We start from the raw sequence: 22,757 nt of genomic DNA on the forward strand, positions 1-22,757 counted from the left end.
GCCACCAGGTGTTTAATACAGTAATATTTATGTGTATAACCTGTAGTGCAGTTATACATGATTAACTTCATACGGTGGATGAGAACACAAACTCAGAAATTATTAAACAACTTGGCCTCATGTCCTTTAGTTTTCCCAAGGCTTCCTTGAAAAACATCTAGCTCTTGGCCGGGCGCGGTCGCTCGCGCCTGTAATCCCAGCACTCTGGGAGGCCAAGGCAGGTGGATCACCTGAGGTCAGGAATTCGAGACCACCCTGACCAACATAGTAAAACCCCGCCTCTACTAAAAATACAAAAATTAGCCGGGCGTGGTGGCCAAGTGCCTGTAATCCCAGCTACTTGGGAGACAGGCAGGAGAATTACTTGAACCCGGGAGGTAGAGGTTGCAGTGAGCTGAGATCGCACCACTGCGCCCTAGCCTGGGCAACAGAGTGAGACCCTGTCTCAAAAAAAAAAAAACAAAAAAAAAAACCTAGCTCTTAATTATTCCTAGTAAGGAGTGAGTTAATATGTATGGAATGAAGCAGGATTGTTGGAAAGATTTTCTAGCATGCTAGTCTAATGGCTGACCTGAAATACCTTGAGGTGGTTTAGTATCAGCTCTGTTGGTGAATGCCACCAGTAGCTCATTTCTTTTTTTGAAATGGAGTCTCACTTTGTCACCTGGACTGGAGTGCAGTGGCATGATCTGGGGTCACTGCAACCTCCGCCTCCTGGGTTCAAGCGATTCTCCAGCCTCAACCTCCTGAGTAGCTGGGGTTACAGGTGCACACCCACCACACCCAGCTGATTTTTGTATTTTTAGTAGAGACAAGGTTTCACCATATTGGCCAGGCTGATTTTCAAACTCCTGACCTCAGGTGATCCACCTGCCTTGGCCTCCCAAAGTACTGGGATTACAGGCGTGAGCCACCAAACCTGGCCACCAAGTAGCTCATTTTAACACAAACATGAAGATGTTTTGCCTCAACTGGGACAGAAAATGCCAAGGGTACCTTTCACTTTATACCCAGGTAGATACTTTTAAATTGAGACAACCACTATGTTTGTGTGTTGGAGTTATAACTTTGGTTCTGTTTTTACCCTTTATTTGGAATACAGTGCAACGTTACAGTTTTGGATCATTAAATGAATAGACTTGGTGATACAGTACTGACAAGCACAACCTGAATTCTGGGAGTAAGTGGTTTTCTAGTTCATAGGGGAGGAGAACAGATACGTGCAAGATCTTCTCCAGAGAAGAGAACCATGGTACTCAGTGAGTCACCAAAGGGCTTTGGCTTCAACTCACTAACGGCTGGAACAAGTGCCAGTCTTGGTCAACCATCCAGGATCTTCATCACAGCAAATCAAAATCTCCAATTTTTCAAACTAATTGTAGGTAGAAGAGAGAGAATAACTCCAAACTGTCTTATAAAATGATCTAGATGACTACTGAAGTGTCCTCCATTCATGAGTTGGCAAAATCTTCAGAGTGACTGTTGGAGCAAGGAGCCTTTCATGTGCTCCCAGTTATTATATAGTGCATAGAGGCTGGTAAGTGTTAGTCCCGTCAGACCACCTCGTGCTATCCCTCGAAGACCACCTGGGAAAGAGACAAAAGGAAAATGAAATAGCCATATATTGCATAGTGCCCTAGCATGATAGGGTTAAATAAAAAGTACTGTGAAATGGGCTGGGCACGGTGGCTCAGGTAATCCCAGCACTTCGGAAGGCCGAGGTGGGTGGATCGCTTGAGGTCAGGAGTTCAACCAGCCTGGCCAACATAGTGAAACCCTATTAAAAATTCAAAAAAATTGGCTGGGTGTGGTGATGTGTGCTTATAGTCCCAGCTATTTGGAGGCTGAGGCAGGATAATTGCTTGAACCCAGGAGGCTGAGGTTGCAGTGAGCTAAGATCATACCACTGCATTCCAGCCTGGGTGACAGGGTGAGACAAGTGAGACTCCATCAAAACAAAACAAAACAAAACAAAACACACACACACACACAAAACTGAAATGGAGACCATTTTAAAAATAAATCAATATTCTATCTCAAAAAGGAGACAGTTTTTAAAGTAATACCACTTGTGTAATACATATGATATTTTCATATTCATAATTTTTTTCCCCTACTTTCCAATTTGTTCCTATGGCAGTTTATTACTGGAGTTCCAACTAGAACAGTCATTTCCTGCTAGTAATATGATTTAGAACTCCACTAGCACTGTCAATGGATTTAAGGCTGTAATGTAAACAAGGTGACACCCTATTTGGAAAGAGTATTAACAACCTTTGGGCTCTGGATGGGTCCTCCAAATATTAACCTTGAAGATTAGTGATGGCCAGGCATGGTGGCTCACACCTGTATCCCAGCACTTTGGGAGGCTAAGGCAGGCTTGAGCTCAGGAGTTTGAGAACAACCTAGGCAACATGTCTCTGCAAAAAATAGAAAAATTAGCTCAGTGGGGTGGCATGCACCTGTGGTCCCAGCTATTTGGGAGGCTGAGGTAGGAGGATCGCTTGAGCTCAGGAAGTCGAGGCTGCAGTGAGCTGATACTACACCACTGCACTCCAGCCTGGGTGACAGAGTGACAAAGAAAAAAAAAAAAGTGGTAAGATAGCTATAATCATACTTTGAGTTAGGTGCTGGTGACCACCCCCCACTTCATGCACTGATGCATCTATCTCCCACAATTAAAAAACAGTGAGGGACACCCAGCATCGTGCTAGTTGAAAAGAATTCAAGAATTACAGACATCGAACTACCTGCTTGAAAACAAGTGAACAATTTTACATGTGGCAAAAGATTAGCAACAGGATTTCACTTGCGATGGAGAAACAAAAATATTTCAATCAGTTACTTAAAAATAGTCCTCAAGTGGCCGGGCACGGTGGCTCACGCCTGTAATCCCAGCACTTTGGGAGGCAGAGGCGGGCGGGTCACGAGGTCAGGAGATCGAGACCATCCTGGCTAACACAGTGAAACCCCGTCTCTACTAAAAATCCAAAAAATTAGCCAGGCGTGGTGGTGGGCGCCTGTAGTCCCAGCTACTCAGGAGGCTGAGGCAGGAGAATGGCATGAACCCGGGAGGCGGAGCTTGCAGCGAGCCGAGATTGTGCCACTGCACTCCAGCCTGGGCGACAGAGCGAGACTCTATCTCAAAACAAAACAAAACAAAAAAGTCCCCAAGTGTAAATAAAAGGAAGCTACAAATAAATTTCTCAAAATAGAAAATGCCCCAACTGCTTATGGTTATAAAATGTTAGTCTTACAAACATTATGTGGCAAAGAGAAACCAAGCTACAAAACTCCTCAGGAATGGGGGTGCCCAAAGCAGCTTTTTAAAAAATGTGAAGTCCTCATGCAGCTCCATGAGTAGGGATCATAAACTTCAGGTAGCCATCTTTGTACGTAGAGTGTATCTGTTCCAAGTCATGTGTTAGGGAGACAAAGGTAGAGTGGAGTTGTGGGGGTGGCTAGAGGCCCTTTAGCTCCGTGCCTGTCAATTCTGTGACATTCAGGGATGTTGCTGAGTTAGAACATTTCAGAACCATTTCTGCAATGAGTGTCCTACCAGATGGCTTCAGCTGATGGATTAAAGGGCCACTCCCCCTCCAGGAATCTCTCCAGTCTGAAGACTTCTGATATCTGACCTGCTTACGTTCTTCTTAGTTTTCCAATGCTAAGTGTCATAATTATCTCTCTCAAACAGAAACTGCAGACATTATCTATAAACAGCTGTCAAACGTGTAGGGGGACCAAAAACATTTTTAAGAAACCCAAAAAAACCCCACTGAAAGTATAACATGAGGTATCTCCTTGAAGTTCACATCATCTCTCTGAACTTGCCATATTCAGACTGTAGGCATAGCAGTTAAACTTCCAACTGTATTCAATGTGGTTGAAAAATTGTACTAATTGGAAAATAGTGTATACCCAAAATAATCTGTTCAGTTTAATAAGGATCAACCTCATGTCTCTGCCTAGTAAATCAGTAAAAAGCTGCAGAGCTGAAAGTGAACTAGACCAAATTCCTAATGTGGAAAAAATAAGCCATGAGGCACAGGAGAATAAATGCTAAAGGTATCTGCAACAGCATTGCTATGGCTCAGTTATTAGATCTGATTTTCAGTGTAATAAGGATTCTTCCAAGCAGGTAGCCAAAATGTAGTAACTCAAAACCCCATTCTGAACATAAAACCAAGCAATAGCCAAGGTGCCCTCACTGCTGTTTGTCAGTGGAAAAATGATGGCGGGCCGGTAATTGAAAACACAATACTTTTGCAGACACTATTTCCTATGACCACACATTCAACTTCAGATTAACTCCCCTGAACCTATAGTCAATAATCCACAGGACTGTGAAGTCAGTCCATGGCCTTTGCAAAGAGCTGCAAAACCACTGCTTCTAGCTGGTTCTTTGCTTTGTGCATTCTAAGAACATGGTATCTACTTGGCCCTTGTGGAAGGATTCTCACATTAGTTCTCAGCCATCAAATAACAAGCTTCCCTGGGAATCCTCTTTGGCATATGCACTAGGGGTAACATAGTGACAATGGAATCTATAAGGCTTTAAGATACTTGGGGGCTGGACGTGGTGGCTCACACTTGTAATCCCAGCACTTTGGAAGGCCAAGGTGGGCGGACTGCTTGAGCCCAGGAGTTCAAGACCAGCGTGGGCAACATAGTGAAACCCCATATGTTGCGAGAAGTCAGGGACCCCAAACGGAGGGACCGGCTGAAGCCATGGCAGAAGAACGTGGATTGTGAAGATTTCATGGACATTTATTAGTTCCCCAAATACTTTTATAATTTCTCATGCCTGTCTTTACTGCAGTCTCTAAACATAAATTGTGAAGATTTCATGGACACTTATCACTTCCCCAATCAATACCCTTGTGATTTCCTATGCCTGTCTTTACTTTAATCTCTTAATCCTGTCAGCTGAGGAAGATGTATGTTGCCTCAGGAACATGTAATAATTGAGTTAACTGCACAAATTGTAGAGCATGTGTGTTGGAACAAATATGAAATCTGGGCACCTTGAAAAAAGAACAAGATAACAGCAATTGTTCAGGGAATAACAGAGATAACCTTAAACTCTGACCGCCAGTGAGCCGGGTGGAACAGAGCCATATTTCTCTTCTTTCAAAAGCAAATGGGAGAAATATCACTGAATTCTTTTTCTCAGCAAGGAACATTCCTGGGAAAGAGAATACGCACCTGGGGGTATAGGTCTATAGACTGCCTCCCTCGGTGTGGCCGTCTTTTATGGTCTGTAGACTGCAGGGGTGAAATAGACCCCAGTCTCCCATAGCGCTCCCAGGCTTATTAGGAAGAGGAAATTCCCGCCTAATAAATTTTGGTCAGACCGGTTGCTCTCAAACCCTGTCTCCTGATAAGATGTTATCAATGACAGTGGTGCCCAAAACTTCATTAGCAATTTTAATTTCGCCCCCGTCCTGTGGTCCTGTGATCTCGCCCTGCCTCCATTTGCCTTGTGATATTCTATTACCTTGTGAAGTACTTGATGTCTCTGACCACACCTATTTGCATACTCCCTCCCCTTTTGAAAATCCCTAATAAAAACTTACTGGTTTTTGTGGCTTGGGCATCATGGAACCTACCGACATGTGATGTCTCCCCCGGACACCCAGTTTTAAAATTTCTCTCTTTTGTACCCTGTCCCTTTATTTCTCAAGCCGGCTGACGCTTAAGGAAAATAGTAAAGAACCTATGTGACTATTGGGGCAGGTTCCCTGATACCCATCTCTACAAAAAAATGTAAAGAATTAGCTAGGCATGGTGGCATGCATCTGTAGTCCCAGATATTTGGGAGGATGAGGTGAGAGGATTGCTTGAGCCTAGAAGGTGGAAGTTGCAGTGAGCCAAGACCGTGCCACTGTACTTCAGCCTGGGCAACAAGGCCAGACCTGGTCTCAAAAAATAAAAAGAAAAATTTAAAAAGGCCTGGCATGGTGGCTCACGGCCTGTAATCCCAGCACTTTGGAAGGCCAAGGTGGGTGAATCACTTGAGGTCAGGAGTTCAAGACCAGTCTGGCCAACATGGTGAAACCCCATCTCTATTAAATATACAAAAATTAGCCAGGCGTGGTGGCAGGCACCCGTAATCCCAGCTATGTGGGAGGCTGAAGCAAAAGAATTGCTTGAACCTGGTGGGTGGAGGTTGCGGTGAGCAAAGATTGTATCACTGCACTCTAGCCTGGGCGATACAGCAAGACTGTCTCAAAAAACAAAAAAAGAGATATTTGGGACACCAGTAACATCAAATAACTTACTCCCCCAAAAGCTTTCTATTTTCTTGCCAAATGAATCAAAAACTTAGTTCAAATCAATGAAGTTACTTCTTAAAAGCCAGAGAGAAAAAATATCAACTCCAACAAGACACTAAACATTGGTGTTTGTACTTATCACATAGCTAATCTTTACTCAAGGGTGGCCTTTTACCACATACCAGCCATGTTCTAATTGTAACTATTTCCATTAATTCCAGGGTTTCCCAATTGGTTGATCTGTTTGCAAGTTTAAGGGTCTCTAGGGTTTCTTTACTCAGACGACTCTACACAACTAAGCACAGGAAGTTGATAAGCAAAGGTACTTGCTTTGAACAGAGTAACCAAATAAGGCCAATGGTCAATCTCTATAAAGCAGAGCAAATATGACTTGTGTTTCAGTTTTACCTCCTGTATTTTGGGATCCTTATGTAGTTCTTCCAAAGTGATAGGCAAGCACCACCTCTTCTATACATGAGAAAATGAGGCCCAGAATATTTAAGTGTCTTGTTTGTGGGATATGGGGCTGATTAGTGGCAGAACTAATGCATTCAAATGACAATGACTTTAAAGCACAGATTAGCATATATCTTTTTTAAAAGGGCCAGATAGTAAACATTTTGGGCTTCGAGGGTCAAAGGCTATTGTTATGTAGGTACTTATATAACCATTTAAAATTTTAACTAAAAAATGTAAAACACATTCTTATCCTTCACACAGCAAATAAACAGGCAGCTGGCCAGCAGGAGTTGGTGGCTCCTGCTCTATAGGAACAGCCTTACCTACATACTAACATGACTACTAAATGCCCTTGTTGGAGACTGTTTAGCTGTCTTAAAATTAAAAAAAAACTTTATTCTTTTAAGAATTATGGTATAATACATGTAACATAAAATTTACCACCTTAACCAGTTTTAAGTGTACATTTCAGAGGCATTAAGTACATTCACACGGCTGTGCTACTATTACCAACATCTACTTTTCCTTTATTTTTTCTTCTGAGACAGGGTCTTGCTCTGTCGCCCAGGCTGGAGTGCAGTGGTGTGGTAAAGGCTCACTGCAGCCTCGACCTTCTAAGCTCAAGTGATCTTCCCACAACAACCTCCTAAGTAGGTAGGACTGCAATCATGCACCACCATACCGGGCTAAATTTTTTATTTTTTGTAGAGATGAGGTCTCCCTATGTTACCTAGGGTGGTCTTGAACTCCTGGGCTCAAACAATCCTCCTGCTTTAGCCTCCCAAAGTGTTGAGACTATGGGCGTGAGCCATGGTGCTCCGTGTACCAACATCTTCAGAGGACTCTTTTCATCTTGCAAAACTGAAACTCTTTGCCCATTTAACAATAACTACACGCCATCCCGGCCATCTTCCATTCTACTTTTTTTCTGTATGAATCTGACTATTCTAAGTACCTCACATTAGTAGAATCACACAATATTTTTTTATAGATGGCCTATTTAGCATAATGTGCTCAGTGTTCATCCATGTCTTACCATCTGTCAGAATTTCCTTTTTAAAGGCAGAATAATATTCTATTTTATGTATATACCACATTTTTCTTTTTTTGAGACAGGGTCACCCAGGCTGAAGTGCAGTGGCGTGATCACGGCTCACTGAAGCCTTGACCTCCCCAAGCTCAAGCGATCTTCCCACCTCAGCCTCGGGAGTAGCATGTACCACCATGCTTAGCTCATTTTTTGTATTTTTAGTAGCTATGTTGTCCAGGCTAGTCTCCAACTCCTGGGCTCAAGCAATCTGTCCATCTGCCTGCCTTGGCCTCTTAGAATCTATCTTTTTTTTTTTTTTTTGACACAGGGTGTCACTCTGTCACACAGGCTAGAGTGCAGTGGCACAATCAAGGCACACTGCAGCCTTGACCTCCTGGGCTCAGGTGATTCTCCCATCGCAGCCTTCCCAGTAATTGGGACTACAGGTACCCACCACCAAGCCCGGCTAACTTTTTGTATAGACAGGGTTTCACCATATTGCCCTTGCACTCCTGGACTCAAACATCTGCCCACATTGGCTTCCCAAAGTGCTGGGATTATAGACATGAGCCACCACACCCAGCCTGTATGGCTGTTGTGAATAATATGCTGTTATGAACATGGGCACACTAAACACCATTCAACTTAAAAAAATAATCAAAGCCTTAAGAACTGAACCAAAATGGCTTAGGTGAAAATAAAATACCAAATTCTGCTCTAAGAAAAGGAACGAACATTCACTGAATTATGCCTTCAGCAATAAGCACTTAATGGAACTTGTTTCATTTAAAATGCATCACAATCCTGTAAATTGATAATCATCATACCCCAATTTTATAGATGAGCACGGTATTAAGCGGACCTTTTTCAAAAGGTCATACAGCTAGTGACAAATATTTCCAAATTTTTCATAACTTTTTTTTTTCTTGAGACGGAGTCTTGCTCTGTGACCCAGGCTGGAGTGCAGTGGCGCAATCTCGGCTCACTGCAAGCTCCGCCTCCCGGGTTCACGCCATTCTCCTGCCTCAGCCTCTCTGAGTAGCTGGGACTACAGGCGCCCGCCACCACGCCTGGCTAATTTTTTGTATTTTTAGTAGAGACGGGGTTTCACTGTGGTCTCAATCTCCTGACCTCGTGATCCGCCCGCCTCGGCCTCCCAAAGTGCTGGGATTACAAGCGTGAGCCACCGCGCCCGGCCTAACATTTCTTTTTCTTGAGACGGAGTCTTGCTCTGTGGCCCAGGGTGGAGTGCAGTGGCGCAATCTCTGCTCACTGCAAGCCTTGCCTCCTGGGTTCACACCATTCTCCTGCCTCAGCCTCCCTAGTAGCTAGGACTACAGGTGCCCACCACCACGCCCGGATAATGTTTTTGTATTTTCAGTAGAGACGGGGTTTCACCGTGTTAGCCAGGATGATCTCAATCTCCTGACCTCATGATCCTCCTGCCTTGGCCTCCCAAAGTGCTGGGATTACAGACGTGAGCCACCGTGCCAGGCCTAACATTTCTGTTTTAAATAGCTTAATTAACTACACATGTTCTATATTCTTCCCTCTGAAAGGCAGCTTTTTTTGTTAGGTTGGTTTATTATGCATCAGACACCTGATTTGTTGAGGAATTCTGTTTTTCAGTAATTCGTCCACCACAAATATCACGTAGCATTTTGACTCCACAGACCTAAGAGTCTTAAGTCTTAAAAGGATTGTAAAATCTAAGTTTTTCTGAGATATCTGAGAGTACGAGGCTTTTTTCTATTGAAAATAGGTTGCATTTCAAACTTTATCTGTAAGAGCTCACAACACTTTCTCCAACATGCAAGCCCATGTGCTCACTTAAACAGAACTCTGAGTGAGACAGTAAATACCTCATATGCCCTTGAAAATTTTACCTTGGCATAGAAAAGCCTTGTTAAGAACCTAAAAATAATTTCACTTTGAAAGTCTTTAGGGTTAGACAAATGTTAAACTTCAATTGGCAGTACAAGGGCAGCACTCAAGCCAGCAAGAGTTTTGTTGGGCCAAATTACATTGAAAAAGATCAAATATTTTAAAAACAGGAGATTTCACGTAAAAATCTGGGATTCCAGCTTCTTCTGAATAAATGAGGTACACTAATTATGCAGAGTGGCAAATGGCTGGAGTTGAGTGGGAGGTGTTTCTAGCCCAACAGATAGATAGGCATGGACATGGAAGCTCCAGCTCAGCCCCCTGCACTCCATTTTCTTACACAAGGGAAGCCACTATGGTATAGCATCTAACTTAAGGCATATTATATGTATTCTTAAAACAGAGGAAAAGGCTGAATATTTGGTATTATCAAAAGAAATGAGAGTCTAACTTTCTGTGGCAAGGACCTTCTTGCAGTAGTAACACAACATAGTCTGGAACACCTCCAACATAAATTATGAAAAGAAAGCTCTTGGCTCAGAAGAGAAAAAGCAAAAAAGAATACTCATTAACTTCTATGTCACAGGACAAATAGATTTAAATTTCCATTGCAATTGTAGAAGAGGTAAATAATCTGCTGACCCAGAATTCCAACATGAACTCACACTTCCTGTCTTAATAACTCGAAACACTGAAATCACTCTAACAAAGGCAAATCAATGTCTTATTAATTTCTGGTTAAAAATAGACCCAAGAAGACAGGGCACAGACATAAATTTTGTGTGGTGGGAATACAAATATAACTTCAACTTCCAGATTCATGGATTTGGAAATGACCTTAGGCACTCTAAGTATAGCACCAGTGAAGTAGTTTACATTTAGGGAATGGCTAATCCCTGCTGATCTAAACTATTTCCAACCCCCAATGTACTCTTTAAATATAGAAATTTAAAAAAACGGGGCTGGGCACGGTGGTTCACACCTGTAATCCCAATACTTGGGAGGCCAAGGCAGGGTGGATCGCTTGAGCTCAGGAGTTTGAGACTAGCCTGGGCACCATGGTGAAACCCTGTCTCTATAAAAAACAAAAAAATTAGCCAGGCATGGTGGCGTGTGCCTGTAGTCCTAGCATCTTGGGAGGCTGAGATGGGAGCATCACTTGAACCCAGGAGGCAGAGGTGGCAGTGAGCCACGATCACACCACTGTACTCTAGTCTGAGACCGTGTCAAAAAAAAAAGGAAGGCTCAACATAGTAGGTACAGAGCTATTTTAATAGATCATGAGGGAAAAACTAGCAGCTGTCAGATCAAACAGGGTAATTTATTTATTTTATTCATTTATTTATTTTTATTTTTATTTTTTGAGACAGAGTCTCACTCAGCTGCCCAGGCTGGAGTGCAGTGGCACGATCTTGCCTCATGGCAACCACCATCTCCTGGGTTCAAGTGATTCTCTTCTCTCAGCTTCCGAAGTAGCTGGGATTACAAGCACCTGCTATCATGCCCGGCTAGTTTTTGTATTTTAGTAGAGATGGGGTTTCATCATGTTGGCCAGGCTGGTCTTGAACTCCTAACCTCAGGTGATCCATCCGCCTCGGCCTCCCAAAGTGCTAGGATTACAGGTGTGAGCCACCACACCCAGCATTTCATATTTCATTCATTATTTCATTTCTTTCATTTCATTTCAAGATGGAAAATCACTCTATCAGCCAGGTTGGAGTATGCCACTCCACCTGACATTTCATTTTTCATTATTTCATTTCTTCATTTCATTTCATTGCACCCAGCATTTCATTATTCATTTCATTATTTCATTTCTTCATTTCATTTCATTTCGAGATGGAAACTCGTTCAATCGCCCAGGCTGGAGTGCACCACCACACCTGGCATTTCATTATTCATTATTTCATTTCACCTGGCATTTCATTATTCATTTATTTCATTTCATTTCGAGACAGAGACTTGCTCTATTGCCCAAGCTGGAGTGCACCACTGCACCTGGCATTTCATTATTCATTTCATTATTTCATTTCATCACGTCATGTCATGTCATGTCATTTCATTTCGAGACAGAGACTCGCTCTATCACCCAGGGTGGAGTGCGCCACCGCATCTGGCATTTCATTATTCATTTCATTTATTTCATTTCATTTCACCCAGCATTTCATCATTCATTTCATTTCATTTCATTTCGAGACGAAGACTCGCCCTATCGCCCAGGCTGGAGTGCACCACCACACCCGACATTTCATTATTTCATTTTATCATTTCGTTTCATTTATTTCATTTCATATTTCATTTCATTTCATTTCGAGATGGAGACTCGCTCTATCACCCAGGCTGGAGTGTGCCACCACACCCAGCATTTCATTATTCATTTCATTTCATTTCACCCAGCATTTCGTATTTCATTTCATCATTTCATTTCTCACTTCATTTCATTTCATTTCATTTAGAGACAGAGACTTGCTCTATCGCCCAGTCTGGACTGCACCACCACACCCAGCATTTCATTATTCATTTTACTATTTCATTTTTTCATTTCATCTATTTCATTTCTTCATTTCATTTTTCAATTTCATGACGCAGACTCGCTCTATCGCCCAGGCTGGAGTGCACCCAGCATTTCATTAGTCATTTCATATTTCATTTCATTTCATGACAGAGACTTGCTCTATCACCCAGGCTGGAGTGCGCCACCCACATTTCATTATTAATTTCATTATTTCATTTCATCATGTCATGTCATTTCATTCTGAGATGGAGACTCGTTCTATTGCCCAGGCTGGAGTGCAGTGGCGTGATCTCTGCTCACTGCAACCTCTGCCTGCTGGGTACAAGCGATTCTCCTCTCTCAGCCTCCCGAATAGCTGGGATTACAGGCACCCTCCATCATGCCTGGCTAATTTTTGCATTTTAGTAGAGACAGGGTTTCACCATGTTGGCCAGGCTGATCTTGAACTCCTGACCTCAGGTGATCCGCCCACCTAGGCCTCCCAAAGTGCTAGGATTACAAGCGTGAGCCACTGCACCTGGCATTTCATATTTCATTTCATATTTATTTCATCATTTCATCTCCTTCATTTCATTTCAAAATGGAGTCTCACTCTATCACCCAGGCTGGAGTGCATCACCACACCCAGCATTTCATTATTCACTTCATTATTTCTTCATTTCATTTCATTTCACCCAGCATTTCATTATTCATTATTTCATTTCTTTATTTCACTTCATCCCATTTCACTTTGAGACGGAGACTTGCTCTATCACCCAGGCTGGCGTGTGCCACTACACCTGGCATTTTATTATTCATTTCATTATTTCATTTCATTTCACTTCACCCGGCATTTCATTATTCGTTTCATTATTTCATTTCATCATTTCATTTTGTTGCACCCAGCATTTCATTATTTCATTTCTTCATTTCGTTTCATTTCATTTTGAGATGGAAACTCGCTCAATCGCCCAAGCTGGAATGTGCCACCGCACCTGGCATTTCATTATTCATTTTATTTAGAGATGAAGACTCACTCTATCGCCCAAGCTGGAGTGCGCCACCACACCTGGCATTTCATTATTCATTTCATTTCATCATTTCATTCATTTCATTTAGAGATGAAGACTCACTCTATCGCCCAAGCTGGAGTGCACCACCACACCTGGCATTTCATTATTCATTATTTCATTTCATCACGTCATGTCATGTCATGTCATTTCATTTCGAGACAGAGACTCGCTCTATCACCCAGGATGGAGTGCACTACCGCATCTGGCATTTCATTATTCATTTCATTTATTTCATTTCATTTCACCCAGCATTTCATTATTCACTTAATCATTTCATTTCATTTCGTTTCGAGACGAAGACTCGCTCTATCGCCCAGGCTGGAGTGTGCCACCACACCCAGCATTTCATTATTCATTTCATTTCATTTCACCCAGCATTTCGTATTTCATTTCATCATTTCATTTCTCACTTCATTTCATTTCATTTGTTTCATTTCATTTAGAGACAGAGACTCGCTCTATCGCCCAGTCTGGACTGCACCACCACATCCAGCATTTCATTATTCATTTTATTATTTCATTTTTTTCATTTCATCTATTTCATTTCTTCATTTTTCAATTTCATGACGCAGACTCGCTCTATCGCCCAGGCTGGAGTGCACCCAGCATTTCATTATTCATTTCATATTTCATTTCATGACAGAGACTCGCTCTATCACCCAGGCTGGAGTGCGCCACCCACATTTCATTACTTATTTCATTATTTCATTTCATCATGTCATGTCATTTCATTCTGAGATGGAGACTCATTCTATTGCCCAGGCTGGAGTGCAGTGGCGTGATCTCTGCTCACCGCAACCTCTGCCTCCTGGGCACAAGCGATTCTCCTGTCTCAGCCTCTTGAGTAGCTGGGATTACAGGCACCCTCCATCATGCCTAGCTAATTTTTGGATTTTAGTAGAGACAGGGTTTCACCATGTTGGCCAGGCTGATCTTGAACTCCTGGCCTCAGGTGATCCGCCCGCCTAGGCCTCCCAAAGTGCTAGGATTACAAGCGTGAGCCACTACACCTGGCATTTCATATTTCATTTAATATTTATTTCATCATTTCATCTCCTTCATTTCATTTCAAAATGGAGTCTCACTCTATCACCCAGGCTGGAGTGCATCACCACACCCAGCATTTCATTATTCATTTCATTTCATTATTTCTTCATTTCATTTCATTTCACCCGGCATTTCATTATTCATTATTTCATTTCATTTCATCCCATTTCACTGAGACAGAGACTCGCTCTATCACCCAGGCTGGAGTGTGCCACTGCACCTGGCATTTCATTATTCATTTCATTATTTCATCATTTCATTTCATTGCACCCAGCATTTCATTATTCGTTTATTTCATTTCTTCATTTTGTTTCATTTCATTTCGAGATGGAAACTTGCTCAATCGCCCAAGCTGGTGTGCACTACCGCACCTGGCATTTCATTATTCATTTCATTTCGATATGAAGACTCACTCTATCGCCCAAGCTGGAGTGCGCCACCACACCTGGCATTTCATTATTCCTTTTATTTCATCATTTCATTTCATTTCATTTAGAGATGAACATTCACTCTATCGCCCAAGCTGGAGTGCACCACCACACCTGGCATTTCATTATTTCGTTTCATCACATCATGTCATGTCATGTCATTTCATTTCCAGACAGAGACTCACTCTATCACCCAGGGTGGAGTGCGCCACCGCATCTGGCATTTCATTATTCATTTCATTTATTTCATTTCATTTCACTCAGCATTTCATTATTCATTTCATCATTTCATTTCATTTTGTTTCGTTTCATTTCGAGACGAAGACTTGCTCTATTGCCCAGGCTGGAGCGCGCCACCACAACCGGCATTTCATTATTTCATTTTATCATTTCATTTATTTCATTTCATATTTCATCTCATTTCATTTCATTTCATTTCGAGATGGAGACTCGCTCTATCACCCAGGCTGGAGTGCGCCACCACACCCAGCATTTCATTATTCATTTCATTTCATTTCACCCGGCATTTCGTTATTTCATTTCATCATTTCATTTCTCACTTCATTTCATTTCATTTTGAGATGAAGACTCGCTCCATCGCCCAGTCTGGAGTGCACCACCACACCCGGCATTTCATTATTCATTTTATTCCATTTTTTCATTTCATCTATTTCATTTCTTCATTTCACTTTTCAATTTCATGATGCAGACTCGCTCTATCACCCAGGATGGAGTGCACCCAGCATTTCATTATTCATTTCATATCTCATTTCTCATTTCATTTCATGACAGAGACTCACTCTATCACCCAGGCTGGAGTGCGCCACCCACATTTCATTATTAATTTCATGATTTCATTTCATCATGTCATGTCATTTCATTTTGAGCCGGAGACTCATTCTAATGCCCAGGCTGGAGTGCAGTGGCGCGATCCCTGCTCACTGCAACCTCTGCCTCCTGGGTCCAAGCAATTCTCCTCTCTCAGCCTCCCAAGTAGCTGGGATTACAGGCACCCGCTATTATGCCCGGCTAGTTTTTGTATTTTAGTAGCGACGGGGTTTCACCATGTTGGCCAGGCTGGTCTTGAACTCCTGACCTTAGGTGATCCACCCTCCTTGGCCTCCCAAAGTGCTAGGATTACAGGCGTGAGCCACTGCACCCAGCATTTCATATTTCATTTCATTTCATATTTAATTTCGTTTCATTATTTCATTTCATCATTTCATTTCAAGATGGAGTCTCACTCTTATCACCCAAGCTGGAGTGCATCACCACACCTGGAATTTTATTATTCATTTCATCATTTATTTCTTCATTTCATTTCACCCAGCATTTCATTATTCATTTCATTATTTCATTTCATTTCATCCCATTTCATCTCATGTCATCTCATTTCATTTCATTTCGAGACAGAGACTTGCTGTATTGCCCAGGCTGGAGTGCACCACTGCACCCGGCATTTCATTATTCATTTCATCATTTCATTTCATTTCACCCGGCATTTCATTATTCATTTTATTATTTCATTTCATCATTTCATTTCATTTATTTCACTTATTCTTTTCATTTCATTCCATTTCATTTCGAGACACAGACCTGCTCTATCGCCCAGGCTGGAGTGTGCCACCACACCCGGCATTTCATTATTCATTTCATTACTTCATTTCATCATGTCATGTCATGTCACGTCATTTCATTCTGAGACAGAGACTCGTTCTATCGCCCAGGCTGGAATTCAGTGGCGTGATCTCTGCTCACTGCATCCTGAGGTCAGGAGTTCAAGATCAGCCTGACCAACATGGAGAAACCCCGTCTCTACTAAAAATACAAAAAATTAGCTGGGCATCGTGGTGCATGCCTGTAATTCCAGCTACTTGGGAGGCTGAGGCAGAAGAATCGCTTGAACTCAGGAGGCAGAGGTTGCTGTGAGCCGAGATCGTGCCATTGCACTCCAGTCTGGGCAACAACAGCGAAATTCTGTCTCAAAAAAAAAAAAAAAAAAAAAAAAAAGAAAGTGATGGTAGATGCTAACACTGGCAAACGTTAGCAAGTACTAGAAGGGTCATTTGGCAGTAGTCATTCACGTTTTAAGCATGCAGATAATTGCTCAAATAACTTAATTTTTAGCAATTTATCCTACAACTAAAATGTATGTGCAAAACTGTATGTACTACAGTGTTTAAGAGAAGGCCTCAAAGAAGAGGTGGTATCTGAACAAAGATGGACAGATGATGCAGCATTTGAGGTAGGTGTCCGGAAGGATTGTTCTAGGAAATGGTAACAGCGAGAATAAAGGCCCTGAAGTGGGAGTTAAAAGACAATGGAAATAGTAGTAGAATGTGGAGTCATCAAAGTGGCAAGGGAGCAAATTACAGAGAAGATAGAGCCACTTTAAAGAATCTGGCTTGGCCCGGCGTGGTGGTTCATGCCTGTAATCCCAGCATTTTGGGAGGCTGAGGCGGGTGGATCTTGAGGTCAGGGGATCGAGACCATCCTGGCCAACATGGTGAAACCCCAACTCTACTAAAAATACAAACATTAGCCAGGCGTGGTGGCGGGCATCTGTAATCCCAGCTACTTGGGAAGCTGAGGCAGGAGAATCGCTTGAACCCAGGAGGCAGAGGTTGTAGTGAGCCAAGATTGTGCCACTGCACTGCGGCCTGGCGACAGAACAAAACTCCGTTTCAAAAAAAAAAAAAAGCTTAATTGGATTTTGATTGCTACCTTCTAAATATCAGCACTTTCATTTAATCATAAGCCTCAAAGTGTTTATAAAACTTCTAAAGAGTTAAGTTTCACAACTCTCCTAAGGAGAGTCTACATATACTGAGCTGTTAATGCAGGGTTTAGAAACTGTCAAAAACTTTCATAAGACCCTCAAAGAGATCTAGGACAATTCCTCCCACCCACAGAAAAGCAATCACCCAAACAACTGAGAATCAGTGGCAAAAAAACTGTCCTAAAAGGACATAGTACTATGGGGAGTCAAAAACAATTCAGACAGCTAGGCACAGTAGCTCACGCCTGTAATCCAGCAACTCAGGAGGCTAAGGTGGGAGGATTGCTTGAGGCCAGCCTGGGTAACACTGCAAGACCCCACTGCTAAACAAAAAAAGAAACAATGAAAAAAATTAGCTGGGTGTGGTGGCATACATCTGTAGTCTGAACCACTGGGGAGGCTGAGGTGAGAGGATCCCTTGAGCCTAGGAGTTCAACGCTGTAGTGAGCCATGATGGCACCATTGCACTTTAGCCTGGGTGACAGAGGAGGACCCTAACTCAAAAAAAAAAAGGGAAACATTTTAGTGAGTTTAGTCTTGCCTGGAAGAGACAAGGGACAGATGGGGCAGTGGTGAGGGAGCCCAGGACAGCTAGCTGCTCTGCTATTCAAAGTCACATATATTGCTTTCACAATATAACACAACAGAGAAGAAACCACCAAACAGGAAACAGTCTTCTAGTGATCGATCCAATCATTTTTTTTTTTTTTTTGAGACAGAGTTTCACTCTTATCGCCCAGGCTAGAGTGCAGTGGCGCGATCTTGCCTCACCGCAACCTCCACTTCCCAGGTTCAAGCAATTCTCCTGCCTCAGCCTCCCGAGTAGCTGGGATTTCAGGCATGTACCACCAAACCTGGCTAATTTTGTATTTTTAGTGGAGACGGGATTTCTCTATGTTGGTCAGGCTGGTCTCGAACTCCTGACCTCAGGGGATTCACTCGCCTCAGCCTCCCAAAGTGCTGGGATTACAGGCGTGAGCCACTGCGCCCAGCTGACCCAATCTTCTTTCATTTCAACCTTTCCCTCACCGTCTCTTCAACTAATACTTTTCCTGGACCATTTTGACTTTAGGCTTCTACCTCCAATCTATTTTATCTACCCACTACTTCTAGCTTAATCTTCCTCAGAGATAATTCTAATACTCTGTCCAAAAACCTTTGATGACATGCTGCCTTTCTATGTAATTTTAAGCTTCTTACCTCAGCCTTCCATGCCATAAGCCTAAACTATCTTCCCAGAGTTTTCTCCCACACCTTCCTTATATGTATCATATAATCAAACAGATACATCAGAAAATTCAGTCCATCCTTAAGGTCTGGCTCAACTGTTATTTATTACCTCTTTCCCTTTTCTAGAAATTTTCCTGATTTCTCTATCCTGGAGGTAATTTGGTTTGCTGAGAAAGACAATGGGCTTTAGACTCAGACTAGAGTTTGATGCACTAGACCATGACAGAGCTGTGTGAGCATGTGGAGGTAATTTAACTTGTCTGAATTTTAGTTTCTTTGTCTATAAAACAAGGGAGTACCAGTCTACTACCTTCAGAGAATGGTAAATGAACTGACCTATATAAAGGATGTGACCTCCTTTCTACTTTAAGTGTTAAAGCTGTGTTAACACAGCTTTCCTCTTGGAAGTCAACAGACAATATGTGAGACTGAAAAGTCAAGAAAAATCAAGATAATAATATTATTTAAAAACATGAAAATAAAAAATAATGAATTAAAGCAGCCTGGGCATGGTAGCTCACACCTGCAATCCTAGCACTTTGGGAGGCTGAGGCAGGATGACTGCTTGAGCCCAGGAGTTCAAGACCAGCCTGGGCAACATAGTGAGACCCCATCTCTGGAAAAAAAAAAATTAACTGGGTGTGGAGGCGTGTGCCTGTAGTCCCAGGAGGCTGAGATGGGAGGATCACCTGAGCCCAGGAGGTCAAGGCTACAGTGAGCCTTGATTGTGCCACTGCACTCCAGCCTGGATGACAGAGTGAGACTCTGTCTTAAAAAAAAATTAAAATAATCTGGGAGTGGTGGCTCACGCCTGTAATCCTAGCACTTGGAAGGCTGAGGAGGGTGGATCACCTGAGGTCAGGAGTTTGAGACTAGCCTGACCAATATGGTGAAACCCCGTCTCTACTAAAAACGCAAGAATTAGCCAGATGTGGTGGTGTGTGCCTGTAGTCCCAGCTACTCAGGAGGCTGAGATGGGAGAACTGCTTGATCCCGAGAGGTGGAGGTGCAGTGAGCTGAGATCACGCCATTGCACTCCAGCCTGGGTGACAGCAAGACTCCGTCTCATAAAAGAAAAAAAAAAAAAAAAATTAAAAGTTGCCTTTGGGAAAAGGGAATTAAGGTGAGACATAGAGAACACTGTTGCACATCATTAAAATCTTTTAGATGTTAAACAGATAAAAACCTTGACTTAAAAAATCATGTATGTGGATTATTTTGATAAAAATAAAAATTAAGTAGCCAAAGATGTATCAACACAATAAAAAAGCTAAATTAGGCATTACTTGAATGTATGCTTCTAAACTAGTAAAACTTATCACAGAAGAGAATTATCTGACCCTTGACAGCAACATGTTGATCTCCCAGTAGAGTAAGATGATCACAGGAATAAGATGCTCTAAATTGACTTACAGGGAAGTCATTTCTGGGCTTTGACCTTGTGTGTGTCTTGTGATAGTTTAATATGCTGATGTCACCGGCCAAACTATTGTTTAAAACAAAACCAACAATTCTGAATATTCCATTGCTTAGTCTGTCCAAGATTAAAAAAACTAAACTAAAATGAATAAAAAATACAGAAAAGAATCTTATATTCTTAATGTCAAAAAACCACCATAAACCATATGATCCAAGAATCCCACTTCTGCGTGTATATCCAAAAAAAGAAAGAAGGATCTTGAAGAGATACTTGTACATCCATATTCGTAGCAGCATTATTCACAATAGCCAAAAGGTAGAGGCAACCCAAATATCCCTTGATAAAAGAATGCACATGCAAAATGTGGTATACAAACACAGAATGAATATTATTTAGCTTTAAAAAGGAAAGGAATTCTGGCACATGCAACAACATGGATGAACCTTGAGGATATTATGCTATGTAAAATAAGCCAATCAAAAAAGGACAAATATTGTATGATTCTACTTATATGAGGTGCCTAAAACAGCCAATTCAGAGACAGAAAGTGTAACATTATCAGGAGCTAAGGAGAGTGGTAAATTGGGAGGAGGCTTAATAGGTACAGAGTTATCAGTTTTGCAAGATGAAAAAGTTCCAGAGATTGGTTATACAATCGTGACTATAAAACTGATGTACTGTAAACTTAAAAATGGTTAAGATGGTAAATCTTATGTTTATTTTACCACAATTAAAAACCAAACCAAAATAACCATAAAGTTAGAACACTAGATTATACTGCAACAGAGTGTAATTTCCTTGAAAACCATGAATTTTAAAAAGCGCACTTCAAGTGTATTAAGAGATGGCTCTCCATTCAACAGTACTCACCTGTACATTTATACAACATGCCTGTCATGGTTCCAGCTGCTACGGTGTTAAGGTCATCTTCTGCACCTCGTGTTTTCTCAATGATGACACCAAATGCACTATAGAGCAAAGCTAAAGAGGAAATGGAAGTGCTCAGTGACAAAATAGTGATAAAGTGTGATATTATGATATACATATATTGGTTTTCATCCATGGTTCCTAGCTCATAACTCCCATAGCCCTTCCTAAGTGGCTAAAACAATCACTTGTTAAGGTATTTGTCCTTGGTTCTGGAAGCAGCTTTGGAACAGCTTCAGAGGGACAAAGGTGAAGGTCTTTTGTTGTATTATTGGGGCACTTCAGGCCTCAAAAGCAGCCTCAGAAAACAGAATCTCTCTCTCTGACCTTCTCCTGCCCTCCTTTCAACTGCTCCCTTTTCTCCCTACAGCAGGACTCTAATCTTTCCCCACCTTTCTGTCTTAGAACTGGCCATAAAGAAATTCTATGACCTACTCTGTCTGATTACAGGCCGTAAGACCCCCATTTCAGAAGAGATCGTACCCCATACCCAGGAAGAAGACATGCTGCACAGAAAGGCCAAGGAGAATCTGGGCAGGCAGGCCTTGCTGGGTTTCTGTGCCCAGTCTATTAGTAGTAGAGCATGCCCTTTGTCCAATCACAGTTCTACAAGGTTGTCCATGCCTCAATCATGCCTATCCAATCAATTTTCCATATGAGGCCCAAGTGGATGGGGTTGGAGGACTTTTTGGACAGCTGAACTCGTGGGGCTTGCAGGAAAGTGAGAAAGAACTCACCCACGTGTCAGGAGGCTAGTGCACCCCAACTCCAGTGAAATGAAAGCTCCTGCACTCAGGGCCCATCCAGGCTTCACCTTATGTATTCCTTGACTGGGCTGTTTATTTATATCCTTTAAAAATATCCAGCCAGGTGTGGTGGCTCACAAAGTTTCTGTAATCCCAGCACTTTGGGAGGCCGAGGTGGGAAGATCACATGAGCCCAGGAGTCTGAGACCAGTCTAGGCAACAACATAGGGATACCCCTCTCTCTAAAAAAAAATTTTTTTAAAAATTAGTTGGCATGGTGGTGCATGTTGCCTATAGTCCCAGCTCCTTGAAAGGCTGAGGTGGGAGGCTTGCTTAAGCCCAGAAGTCTAGGTTGCAGTGAGCTCCACTGCACTCTAGCATGGGTGACAGAGCAAGACCCTGTCTCAAAAAAAAAAAAAAAAAAAAAAAATCTTTATAATAAAGACGCAAATGTTAAATATGTGTTCCCTCAAGTTCTGTGAGCCAATCTAATAAATTAATCGAACCCAAAGAAGGCGTTGTGGGAACCCCTGCCAAAGCTGGTTGGTCAGAAGCACAGGTAAAATAACCTGGAGCTTGCGATCAGCATCAGAAGTATCCAAAGTGGGGCTCAGTTTTGTGGGACAGAGTGCTCAACCTGCTGATCTAATCCCATCTCCAGGCAGAAATGAAATGGGAGGACACCCAACTGGTGTCCACTGCAAAAGAGATTACTTGGTATGTGGGGAAATATTCCCACATAACCGGTCACAGAACTATCCTATGTTGACTGTTGTAGTGTGAGAGCAGAGGAAAAACTTTTTTTTTTTTTCCAACACAAAAGTCAGTATGCCAATTATATTTAGATAAAGTTATCCAAAGATACACATGGAATGATCACTAGAACAGTTTCTAATAGCAAACACCTGGCAACAAACAAAATGCCCATCAAGAGCATTTGTACCATCTGAATTGATCCAAAG

General features: G+C 42.2%; 1 protein-coding gene across 1 annotated transcript in view; it reads right to left on the reverse strand.

The window, feature by feature from the left end:
- Positions 1-1,046: 1,046 nt before the first annotated feature.
- The window catches only part of LOC129480874 (mitochondrial import inner membrane translocase subunit Tim23), a 37,249-nt gene continuing 15,538 nt past the window's right edge, over positions 1,047-22,757 (reverse strand). The window contains exons 6-7 of the mRNA XM_055275341.2: positions 20,993-21,103; positions 1,047-1,586 (exon numbers count right to left, since the gene is read on the reverse strand). Coding sequence (XP_055131316.1) covers positions 1,471-1,586; positions 20,993-21,103 — 227 coding nt within the window. The 3' untranslated portion in view covers positions 1,047-1,470. The remainder of the gene's footprint in view (positions 1,587-20,992; positions 21,104-22,757) is intronic.

The sequence above is a fragment of the Symphalangus syndactylus genome, chromosome 4, assembly GCF_028878055.3.
Source record: "Symphalangus syndactylus isolate Jambi chromosome 4, NHGRI_mSymSyn1-v2.1_pri, whole genome shotgun sequence".
In the NCBI taxonomy this organism is placed as follows: domain Eukaryota; kingdom Metazoa; phylum Chordata; class Mammalia; order Primates; family Hylobatidae; genus Symphalangus; species Symphalangus syndactylus.